General features: G+C 41.7%; 1 protein-coding gene across 1 annotated transcript in view; it reads left to right on the top strand.

Moving 5' to 3' along the window:
• Positions 1-12,988, top strand: part of LOC102098211 (uncharacterized) — a 153,355-nt gene that overhangs the window by 137,881 nt on the left and 2,486 nt on the right. Inside the window, exons 5-7 of the mRNA XM_021282924.2 lie at positions 4,107-4,219; positions 6,961-7,088; positions 8,268-8,346. Of these exons, the coding sequence (XP_021138599.1) occupies positions 4,107-4,219; positions 6,961-7,088; positions 8,268-8,346 (320 nt within the window). The remainder of the gene's footprint in view (positions 1-4,106; positions 4,220-6,960; positions 7,089-8,267; positions 8,347-12,988) is intronic.

Here is a 12,988-nt window from a genome sequence, read left to right on the forward strand (position 1 = left end):
TTTCTTTGTGGTTTGCTACTCTCAGATCCTGCTACATGAAGAATCAAGTCAGTTATAGTTGAAAGAAACAATTGTATGTATGAGAAAAACAGTGTCGTACAGTGAAATAGTGCAAATATCAATTTGTGTGAGTCAAAACTAAGCTGATTTTATGACATATTGTAACATTCCTGGAATGTTTAGGTGTGGGCTTTTTTCATAGTATGACTGCTAAAATACCGATCAGAGAGTCTTTTCTTTTATTGTAAAATAATCTATTTCCTAGAAATAAAATCACCTGGTGGTTATTGCAGATATAAAATCATACTTCATACAAAATACAACAAAAGGTAGTTTCAGAGTCATCTTCTTAGTACAATAGGGGGTTTTTGGTGCACTGAAAAGAAATTATGTACAAAATTCTCACTTCAGGAATCGGCTCTTGGTACCTACTTTTTTTTTTTTTCCAGCTTGCCAATATTTGGAAGGTTTTGAGTGATGCTGAGGAGGCACCATCAGTGCCTTTTGTCAGTTATTCCTGAGTTTGAGTTCACAACACAGAGAGGTGTACCTGCCCAAAGAGGAGGCTGCGGTACGGACACCGATGGGGATGTCGCCTTTGATGTTGGGATGTTGATGTTGGTTTTACTTAGAGAGTTTAAGAGCTAAACCTGATGATTTGTGTCAAACTGCCTCTGGACAAAATACAAAACAGAACCAAATGCTCCACTCCTAAAGAAGCATTTTCATCAAAGCCACAATCCCTTTTGTGTTCTGTTCCTGATCCAATGTGTCCTCAGGTGTTTCTCCTTTTCCAAGGTATCAGAGAGCTCTAACATCCAAAGTTGGAGTGCCAAAAAAGTAAATTGTTTCAGGTTAATAGGTCAGAAAGTAAGGCTGAAGTCCCCTTTGAGGTGTTTGCCTCCTTCATTAGATATGATCTGCATAGCCTGGCTGGGAAGTCTGAAGGAAACTAAGTTGGACTATGAGCCTCATATCTTCTGCTCTTCACCACAAGATCATCCTACATATACATCACGGGTGGTGGTTAGAAAAATAAGTCTAAGTTTGATCTCTACAGCAACTGTTCCAATCTGACCTTGTAGCTTTTGGTCCATATGTATGATCCTATGTTTTGGTCCAATCCTGTAGTTCTTGGTCAGGCAAACCTTTCTTGAGCCACTTGGAGCGTGGTCTGTGTGAAGAGCCCATGGTCTATTTCTCTGTGTCTTCCAAATCACATCTTGCAATTTAAAAGCAAAATACATCTTCACTCTTTGTAGCATTGCAAAGTCAAGATAACTGTTTTGTGCTTCATCCTTAAAACTGCTAGCTAAATTTTCATTCTGGAATCATTACTCCAGGTGTTTGTCAAGGAAGATGTACAAAGCAGGCAGAACACGTTTAGCATTTCATATACCAGGTTAAGCTGCTGGAATGACAGGTTGAAAAATCTTGTTTGGACTTGTAGACTGAAACCATTTAATATAGAAGTCACTGGTGGATTATAAATATGGAAAACCAATGTGCCATATTTCCACAGAATGCCCATTCTGCATGTCTTTTAAACATATTAGTACTTCAGAGAAGCTGTAGAATCTAAGCTCACCAATTTTTGCTTTGAACATCTACAATTCTTCAATGGCTGAACCTTCAGAAGCCCAAATGTCTGCACAATCTACAATTCATTTGAATGTGCACTTATATTAACTGACCCTGCAAAAGCCAACTGTGTTCATTTAGGCCAGGAATTACCCAATTTGCTCACATAATCTCAGCAATTACATGTTCACCTTGTTTAAATATCAGACCTATGGTGTCATTTACGTAGTAGCTGATCTTTCTACTTAACCTCAAAGATATTAATCTTTATTAAAGGGGATGAGAAGGAAAGAGGGAGAAGAGCGTCTGGTGACAGATATTCTGACAGCTAGGAGAAGTCATTTGTAAAATGAACATCAGTAAACATTAGGGGTGACATATTGATATCAGCAGCAAGTAAACGGAAGGCCAAGCTAGGATAAAGTATTGCACCTTAAATTGTAGCAACCGTTCTTTTTCCCAAGGTTGATCTTTTATATTTTTTAAAGAGAAATTTACTCTTATTCCTCCTGCTTCCCCTATGGTAAAATGCTAGAAATTTGACTGAGATTTACTTAAAGTGACAGCGATGCCCCATTTTGTCCAAGAAAGATGATCACTAAATGTCACGTCTATCTACTCTCGTGTGGATCACTTATTTGACATGTTCATGTCTAAGCTTCATAGCGCTTTGCAACATGTTTTCTGTTGCTCTGAGGCAATTTGAGATCTTTGTGGTGAAAACGTGAGCTGGCCAAGGGCGGTTCATTCAAATAAATAAATAAATGATAAAGTTGGGATTTGTTCCCCTCCATCCCAAGGGTGTCAGGCCAAAAACAGGCATAAAAGGCCCTTACAAAAACAGACCAAGAGCGTATGCTTCTGGTCAGGCTGCCAGAAGGGCAGTATTGATGGGATGTGCTTGCCATCCCAGCTGAAAAAAAAGAAAACATTAGTGTTTAAACCCAGAAAATAACCTCATACAATTTATTCTTTTTTTTTTCCTTTTTTAACTGTGAAATGCTACAAAAATCTAAGTCAGGGAAGAGCGTCTGTTATTCCATTTTGCTGCAGAACTGGCTTCTTTTTTCCCAGTTTTGCTCAGTTCCTGGAGGGGACAGATATGAAAACCACAACTGGACTGATGGAGTCACAAGTCTGTTTACGTCTCATGCTTTGCTGAGCCTTGGAAGTAACCTAAGGAAAGCAAAATGGAAAGCAAAGTAGAATGTTTTTTGGCTCAAAATAGAACAGTAGATCTCAATAATTAATGGATTTCTACCTTCTTTGCTGTTTTAGCTTGTCTTTCTTCATAGTTATTGCCTTCCAGTCTAAAAGTGTGTCTGTAGATTGATAAACTAATCCATGCAGGTTTTGGAGACCATAATGCAGCAGCCTGAAGAGTCAAGAATTAAGGTGTGTGCTGGAAATGTGAATTCCCACCAGACCCAGGTTTCTTGCACAGTGGTTTTCTTCCCATCCTTTTTTAAAAATTTCTACCAGTCCTACTCAAATAACAACATTTAAGAATAAAAGAGAGAGCATAAGATCTGAATACAAGGACATAAATACATCTAATGAGAATTGTACACCTTTGTATTTGTTTTAGCATCAGAACCAATCAGCCTTCACAGATCCCCAAATATTTATGAACTTTGAGGCAGCAATACAATGGTCACAAAATACAGCAACAATACAGAGTCATGGCTTATCCCATTGAGTGCCCTGTGCTACCTGTGCAGTCATAACCTCAGTCATGTTTGCATCATCAACCTCTCCCAGACTAATGACAGATCTATAAAATTTTGCAGGTTTTTTTGCATATATGCCTCTAGATGCCCAGTTACCAGCTCCCACATCAACACTCACTTTAGTCACAGTTTAACTCCCAGAAAACCTGCAGGAACAACAAGACTAGCTCTAAATGTATCCTGTGTAATATGAAAAGGGGAATTTTTTTTCTCTTTTTTAGCGTATGGTGGAAGATTAAAGCCATTCCAAATGAAAGTAGAGTGTGTAACTGGATACAGGATTTCTAAATAGGTGGCATATGTCAGCAGGAATTACAACAGTGTCTTTAGGTGAGCCTTTGATACAGACTGCTGAATAGTTCAGTGAGATAGATGCGACCATGAGAGAGTTTCACAGCCTTGATTTGTTTTCCAGCTAAAATAAATCTGAATAGAACAGACTTAAATTACCTGTGATTTTTCCGTCTTTAAAAGGACACATAAAAGCTCATGAGATCACGATGCTCCCTGGGAAAAAAAATAAGAAGGAAAGAATAAAAAAAAAGGCAGGAAAACTATGAAAGATTCATTTTAATGGAATCCAGGTTTAGCTGTTTCATATTTAATAATGTTTAATATTTCATTTGCTACTGGGGACTCACCTTTTTCAGAAGAATGTAAGATTCAAGGCACTATCATGCATTAAGATTTTATGTCTGACTGTAGCAATATTGTAAGGGTTGGCTTTGGAGCTGCTCAAGCCTGATGCCGAGAGCCTGGAAGCAACAAGGTTTCTTTCTTTTTTTTTTCCTACAGCCAAAATAGGAGCCGAAGCCCCGGAAAGCGGTGGAGTGGAGCTGTGAATCCTAGCAACAGGCGGAGAGAGAACTGTACATTTCTTCATGTCCTCCAAGTGTTGGTGCCTTCTGGTACATAATTCACAGGGAGCAACAGAGACCTTGGAAAGGCCCTTCATGCCATTCCATCGAGAAAGGGCATGAAAACACAGAGTTTTTCCAATGGGGTGGGTGACTTATTACAGTCTGGGGGGAAAAGCAAACAAAGCAACACTCCAGGGTTCATTCTGGTGTTGCTGTTGCACTTTCCTTCATCCCAACTCACTGCCTGTTGGTGCGGTTTTTTTTTTCAATTTTCTGTGCTTTTAATCTTTTTTAAGCCCTTCCCAGCGATAATGTGGGCTTTTCTTTTTAAGCGAATGCTGAAAATTTACACTCCAAAGTGTGAGCGCAGTGTTCTGCAAGAAAAATCCATACTTCTGCAGTCTGCAATGAAAGTACGAGTGTTAAAAGCTATCACCTGCATTTTGCAGAAAGGAAACTGAGACCTGAGCACATCTTTCCTGGAAGGAGAGGCTCCTTTTCAATATGCAGCAGGTCTTGTCTTGCCAATATTAAACTAGCTTTTCTTCCTGGAGAGTCTGTCAATACAGTTTGACCTCTCTCTGGATATTCTTTAGAGCCTGAAGCGCTCAGATAATCTAAATGGGTCCCCCGACACCACCGTAGGAAAGTGGTTTTCAGTCAAATGACTTCCATGGAGCCTGGGACAATGAGCAAGACTCCTTGGTCCCATCACCTCATTCAGAAATGCACCATTTCACAGCAGATGCCAGTTTGTTAGTTTTTGCCACCAGTTTTCCTACGGGGAGAAGCTTGCAGAGTTTTGCCTGGATGCATATGGTGGGAAGAGGGGCACTGAGAAGAGCAGGGATGTGATTCTGTGGTGCGATAGAGACTGCTGCTTCTGTTAAAATATTAATTTTGCAGTAAGTAGCACCAGTGGGCTGTTGCCTCGGATTGGACCAGCTGCTGCAAAGCTGAAGCACAGACTCAGACAGAAGGTTGGAGGAGAAGAGAAGAATTTGGCTCCCAGGTAGCACCAGAGCTCAACAAGGGTCCTACAAGACCTTCTGTCTGGTGGGGGGGCATGTTCAAAATACACCCCCTTCCTGGAGCAGCTAGCTTCAAGATTTTCTAAAAAGATTTTATTGCTAGGAGAGGGCAAGCTTATTTTTTTTTTCAGTTTCATATCTCATTGAGGGGCTGTGGCATTTGCATAACTTCCCACGGAAACTGAATCAATGTTTGACATCATGGAACAGAATCTCAGGTGTGATTTAGCACTAGTAAGCCACTAGTCATCAGCATACTGTCATTCCCCTATATCTGACATCTTAATATAGTCAGCCCCATGCACACACATGTTCAGCAGCAGCAAACTCTTATGCTCACACCATGCATGCGTTGTTTAACATGGGCTTGCATGTATGAACATCCAAAAGACACTGGTCCAATCTGATCATTTCTCAGTGCTCAAAATGCATTTTCCTTTTAGGTAAAAAGAGAATTTTAAGTCCTCTTAAATAATTGAAGATACTACTGATACAATCAAAAGTCAGGCTTCCCAAGATGAAAATGTCTAGATGATGAATAAGTTAATGGAACTAAAATCCCAGTCGTAGCTGATTAGGGGGCCAGGAGAGTTTATCAGAGATGGAATTGTACAAGCCCAGTCACAGCCTGACCTTGTAACGAATGAGAGCTGAAAAGCAATTAATTGAGAAATTATCAGGGAAAAGCGAAGTTGTATGGTTGGTTAGGTAAAGCAATATGTCAATGGGCCAGGGATTGATTTGGCTGGAATACCTCAAGGTCTCTGTTCTGATGATTCAGGACTTGAAGGAACTGGCCCGAGCCAAGCAATAAAAATAAAACAGGGTCAGCAGAGGGAGTCAGCAGTCAGCACGGTGGATCAGTGGTCATGTATTATTTAGCTGATAGTTAAGGGAAGTTGCCAAACAAGAGCAGTCTTTAAATCCAACATTTTTCCCCCGGGTGAGAGGAAATGAAGGGAGAGAAAAGAAAATTCTCCGTTGTGCAAACGCTCACTGTCCTCAGCTAAAACATTGAGCTAGGGGGTGGTTCCTGGGAACCAGAGTTGCCCTCAGTGTGTGTTCATGGCAAGTGACAGCTGGTCTCACTTGGGGCCGCAGTGACACAGTGACAAAGACCTACATTGACAAAGTTCAATTTTCCATACCCAGCCACCGAATCCCATAAACCAGTACTGCCCCATCTCCTTCCCTTGACTTTTCCTTCCTCCCTTTGCCTGCCAGCTGACATTTAATGTGCATTAGAGCACAGACAAACTGAGATGTGGTTATTCAACCTCTGCCCTGCTTCGACTTGACAGTGGGCACCATTTTCTGCCATGATATTTTCTTCCTTCCTGCTGCCAACAGGCTGCACAGGACTTCTGCTCCCACCTCCAGTGGCTCTCCCGGGCCACCAAGCCAATGGTGACCTCCTGCCCCTTTGTATCTTCATCATGTCAACTCATCCATACATCAGCCTCCCACATCCTACACATTTGGGAAGCTATTGCTGAGAACAAGGCTTTATCATGCTGGTCTGAGCTGCAAAACATGCCTGGAAACACAGTTCCTGTCCTTCACAAGATGCTTTAGGAACTAAATATGAAACAACCTGAATGAGCATGTAGTATCCTGTAGCTCAGGAGAACAGCACAGCAGAAGAAATTATATATAAAGTATTCTAGAAAGATCAGTGGGTTGGGTGGGAATAGCTGTCTCTGCTTGTCTTGTGACAGTTTGCTAAATAACACTAAACTATGTGTGTCTCTCTCTCAGAAAAGCAGAGTAAACCCCCACAGAACCAGCCAGCATATATTTCGTGGCAGGATCGGGGCCTCAGACACCACAAACTGTTCCTTTTTGGGATCAAGATCCTGAGATGCTGCAGGAAATTTGGGCTGGAGGTTTGTTGGAAAACTACAGCTAGCTTTCCCATCAGGACAATGTTTTAAGTTCTGGGGTTTTTTTTGAGAAAGGCTTTCTAAACATTTCAGATTTGATACTGGGTCTTTTTGTCATTTCCTTGACAAAACCTAAATGACAGCCGCCTCTGTGACTGAAAATAGGAACGTCATTAACATCATCGCTACAGTAGGGCAAGAGAAAAAGGTTTGGCAGATAAATATAAAGTGTCCGGTGATGCAGATATAGGATGGGCACATTAATGTCAAGGCTAAGGAGTGCTGCCTGGAGATAACAAAATTAAGAAAGATTATAACATGAGGACACATTTGCATATCCCCATCACAGCAGAGAGGAGTTGGACTGGGCTCTGCTTGTTGCACTGCGAGGATGCAGGTGGGTAGTGTGGCCGAGATGCACGTGGATCTGGTTTACTTGTGGGGGTCTTGTGGAGGAGAACCCCAAATGAGGAGTTGAAGGAATGGAAGGAAACTAAACTGATGGGCATGAGAAAACAGTTTCCTTGCTGAGCCTGGTCTCTGACTGCAGGAATGGTCAGAGTCCAAGAACACCAGACGGGGAGCTAAAATCCCCACTTATCAAAATCAGACTGAAGCTGATTTTAGCTTCTTAAATTTCAATTTGTAATAAATAGAAGAAACTCTAGTATTGCACTGCAAATAGCCGTTGCTGCTACCAACACAGGTTTTTAGAAGGAGATTCCAGCAGCAACTCGGAGATAAAGGAACGACTTTATCCCGCTGCCTATGGACATATCTCCACATGCACTCATTTCTGGGACTCGCAGTGTGTCACGCTCCATGTAATGCATTTTCCATTTGTCCTGACCTGAGAGCTTTGCATTCAAGGAGCAGATCCCCCACGTGAATTCATCAGGAGGAATAATAACCAACACGTAAGGCAGGAGTTACTGGGCCAGCAGATCCATCCTGCAGTTGTCAGTGTGCTGAATTTCAGGGCAGCATAATTGCAGTTTCCCTTACTTGAGGACCAGAAGGTAACAGCAATATCTTTCCACCTTATTTTATTGAAATGTGAATGGAAGAATAGAGTCTAAGCAGCAGGAAATGACTAAGTAGCAATGCCCAGCAAGGGGGTCATCAAACAGAATATATTTTGTGAATAAAGGATAACGGTTTCAACGGTTTCTGTCATTCCAGCAGATCCTCTCACACAGGACATCAGATGTGATCTGCTCCAGGCGTGGGATCCCCAATCCAGTCAGATGGGATGGGACAGGTGAGCATCACGTTCTTGCTTTTTTCCTGACTTCAGGAGCTATGTGCAGTCTTGGCTGTGTAAATCAGAAAAGTTGCCTTGCATTTGTATGATTTCATGCCAGGAGAGCATTCAGTCTGATGGCCAACCTGGGAGAAATATATGCACTTTCTAGAGTGATTTACTACCTTGCCCCTCTGAGCATTTCCACATCAGTGAATTCCACGCATTTTTAAACCCATAGCCAGATTTTGTACTCCAGGATCTGTTAAAAGCCAGGCGCATAGCCACTGCTTACTATTAATAGTGGATCACTCAGAGGAAGGAAAACAGGATTTGCCCCAGTATGAGCAATGTGTTTTTTTCTGCCTTTTTTCCTTTTGGGGGCTGCATCCTTCCTCACCCCTGAGGCTGAGCTGCTGTGCAGCCTCTGCACAGAATCTGAGAGTTTATGAGGTGGTAGTGGAAGTGCTGGCATGTCCCGGTACTAATCACATATTATCACCTTATGGTAATTATCAAAGCTGATTCGGAATGAATCCTCTTTGGAGAAGGTCCTTGGCCTGCCGTCTGCTCTGAAAAATGCACGAGGAACCACGTGTAGAAACACAAGAATCACCAGCAGCAATATCAGTGAAATCCAAGATATGATATTACATTGCATGAAGCAACTAGCTAGCTATTAGCACTGAGATGTAATAAATTCATGTTGATACAGTAGGAATGAGGAAACATTTGTAGATACATGTAAAAATTCTGTCTGAAAGAATTCTGCAATCCTCTGACAGTTTGCATGTCACACTTTATAGTTGGTGGCATGATCTTACTAATATGGGTTTGTGCTTTTGCAAGCTGTGTAGCTGCAAAACCCAGAGCCCAATTGCTTGCATGATTTTTTTTTTACTTAAATGTACTGATACCTGGAATTCTTTTGTACTCCAAATACGAGTAGAAATAAGAGAACACAGGCAAAGCAGAGGTACCCGAGTACAAAGAGAAGATTCTTGGCTTTCAAAGCACCCTGCTCTGCAGAAGGTGAGCTGGACCACTCTGGTCTCATATAGCTGGGGTGAAAGTCACAGATTTGGCCTCTATCCTCTTTATTGTTTTCGCTGACAGTCAAAGACTTTGAGTATAAAGGCTGCGATGCGCTAATACTGTCACAATTTGGAAGGGCAGGAAAGTGCCTAATTTAATGTCTTTTCCATCATAAACTAAATGAAGAAAGCCCACCAAATGCATGGGACAATCCCAGGCATCACTGAACTGGGGATCTCTGTGATCACTGGTGTACTTGCTCCCTGTATTTCTGCCCTTATTTGTAACAACAAATCAATTTATATTTGTGATTCTCTGAGGAAAAAGAAATAATTCAAACAGGTAGGCTTCAGGTGTCAAAGGGGACCCTCATTTCAAAATATTGTGTACTAGGCTCAAACAGAGCTGGCATGAAACACAGGCTTAGTTAAATCTGCAAATCTCCCAATTGGGTTTGTGGTTGCTATTGTGAAGGGTTAACAGGCACAGAAAACATTTCTAGGATGAAGTGCTAAGATTTAGTGCACTGAATTAATTCTTAAATTAGAACAGGGGATTTGCACATGATTTCTAAGGGAAATTATCTTCTGGGTAAAATTAATACAGGAGATGTTTCAACATCTGGGATGGCATTATTATGAGCAATGATTACCCAGACATTGCCAAAAGAAAGAGATCACAGTAAACTCTGCTTTTTCCTAACCAAAATAAGCTGCTCACCCTGAAGGAAGAAGACTATTTGCAACAGCACTGGCTTATTTAGAAACACACAAAAAGTAAATTCTATATGAAAAAAAGCTGCATGCTTTGCTAATGGGAGGTTGGGAAATGGAACTGCAGACAGGGAAGGTTCTGTACACGGGCTCCGGGCATCAGGCTTCCTCGTCTTCCAGCTCTTCATCAAAAAAAGTGCTTAATGCAGAGCTACAGCTGTCCAGGTGTTTAGCGTTCGGAGGTTAAAAAGGAAACATGCTGGCAGATGTGACCTGGAAAACCTCAAAAAAAAGGATCCATTCCCCACGCAGAGACCACAAAATTCATCATATTCCTCCACCCTTTAGAGGGCTGGTTTTCCCCCCACCTAAAATTTAAATAGGGCAGAGAGTCAAGCCAAAGCAAGACCTGCGCAAGTTGTTTTGTCAAAACAAACACACACCAGGAGGAGCTTATAAATATTTATTTTGCTTCAGAGTGTTTCATTCTGTCAAGAAAAGAGGAGGGTGCTTGAGTGGGAAAAAGAAGACGGGTGGCACACTGGCCCCTGCTCCTTTCCCAGGGAAAAACACCGATGTTTAATTTAAAAGGGCATAAATATGAGAGAAATGCCTCTTCACGTTCATGTTAGAAGCTGGCTATTAAATTACATCACAAGTGCTACGTGTGGGACTAGGCGAGTGCACGGTTATTTCTGTCTTCTAAACCGGAGTGCAAGTCTCAAGGTAATTACTTGGGATCCAAGTGTAATTACCAACTGATCTGCAGGAACATCCGCAGTGGTGACATCCATCCCAGGCAGCATTAAAGCCTGATGATAACCCGGCGTCATTAGCACAGCTTAGCACCTCCAGACGTGGCTACAGGCCACGGTTTTCCTCGGGAAAGAGCTCACAGTTCTGTGACCAAGTCTGGAGATCTTGTCAGGAGTCGCCTCAGATCCTGCCCCCATCATCACGTCTGCGTGCACGGGTGCATGCAAACAAATCAGTGCAGACAGCAGCAAACATGACATCCTAAGCACGGGAAATTCAGCCAGAACAGACTTTTTTCTAAGATATATCTCCTTGTTTTGGTAGTTCTGCAACCTGCCTTTTAATTGTTGTTTGTTTATTTGTTTGTTTTTCCCAAAGCATTGAACCCCCTGAGAAGAAGGAGGGTGCTGAGTCCTGCTGCCACCCCTGGGGTCACTCCCTTTTTATTTAACTTTTATCTGTTTTACTCAGCTTTACTGTGACAGCATCATGCTCAGATTTTGGAATATTTTCTCTTGAGCTCACACATCATCTTCCTCCTTTTGGCAGACAGCAGGTATAGGGATTTTCTTTTATTTATTCTTTTATCTTTCTTTTTTTTTTTCTTTTCTTCCAAGGATGCAAGCATCACAGTAAACAACCCATTTATTCTGATGGTCTTGAAAGCTTTCTCTACACCTCCAAGAAGGTCAGAGAAAAGCTTCAGAAAGAGAAAATGAGAAAAAAAATCCTCCTTTCTTCAGAAAATTGCCTGGTGTGTTACCACACCTTCCTAGGGATACTGTGCTCTAAAGGCAATGCAGTAGACCGATGTTAGAAATTCAGAGGCATTAAAGAGAAAGAATTGTTCTTGGTTTTTAAGTTAGTGTTTTCAGGTACCTTTAGTTGTGTCAGTTCTAGTGTATAAACACAAACAAATGAAAATATGACAAAACACAGCTTGACATAATTTCCTGTAAGAAGTATGGGAGAGAAGATTATACAAATAAGCAAGAAAATCTCTCCCAGCTCCTGTGGGTAACAATATATTGGCACACAGCTCAGGTTCAGTGATGTTAAAGGGAGATTGACAGGGTAACTAACCCCTGTAGAAGCGTTTCCATGTTGGACAGTCCCGTTAAACCATGCTTGATGCTTTGAATGAGCTCAGTTGCACAAATATATCCGTTTTCCCCCAGTTTTTCTTATACGCTGTTTTTATCAGAGCAGCTCCACAGATGTCAGTGAGACACATTTTGTTTGCGGTTCCATCAGTGTAAATCACAACTGATCTAGTGAACTCCGAGATCCCCTCTTTACAGTGATATGGGTGACATTAAGAGTTTGGTGCCACCGTATTGTGACAGCTGAAAGCCCCTCCACACAAAAACAAAGTCAGGCTCAGCACTGTCCTGGAACGCAGTACAAAACATGTTTATTATTGCGAAGAAGACAGCATTTGCCTTGGCTGTGAAAAAGAAAACCAGATCTCTAACAGCTAAGATTTCATCTCTACCATCTATCCAATGAGATTTCCAATCCTCTTGCACAGATACCCTGCTGCTAACATAGCAGTCAAGATCAGAGCACTTAATCAATCATTCACTGAGGACAAATATGCGTAATCTAAATTAGAACAAACCCAGGCATATTTTATATGACAGCCGTACAGATTTTTAAGAAAAAGCACTGGCAAGAAAATTGCATGAGAACAAAATTGTCTTGTGTTTATGCTTAAAGTGGTAGATTTCCTAAAAGCTTCTGAAGAACTAGGTAGCCTTGAATATACAGGGGCAAATTCTGCTTTCACTGCTTTCCCTTCCACATTTTCATTAATAAACCAGAGTTCCATTTGGCCCCTCCGGCTCTGAAGCAAAATAAAACTGCTGCAGAGCTCAATATGATGTAGACTCCTTCTTAAAAACCTTTCATATTTTATGATCACTGTCGATTCTGTGATGATCAGTGTTGGTTCAGGCTCTCATGAATCAAAAATCAGCTCGTGGCACGCATCTTACAGCAACCTATTTGTCTGCAGGTAGCAAAGGAAAGTGGCACTTTGAAGAATAAAAACCCTTCAGAAGGAAACACAAAACACAGGCTGCACGGGAGGCTGGAGCACAAGCCAACAACTTCGACCCCGTTTTCAGGCTCAGCTTTAGGCTACCGACCTTGTG

Source organism: Columba livia, chromosome 16 (assembly GCF_036013475.1).
Source record: "Columba livia isolate bColLiv1 breed racing homer chromosome 16, bColLiv1.pat.W.v2, whole genome shotgun sequence".
Classification (NCBI taxonomy): domain Eukaryota; kingdom Metazoa; phylum Chordata; class Aves; order Columbiformes; family Columbidae; genus Columba; species Columba livia.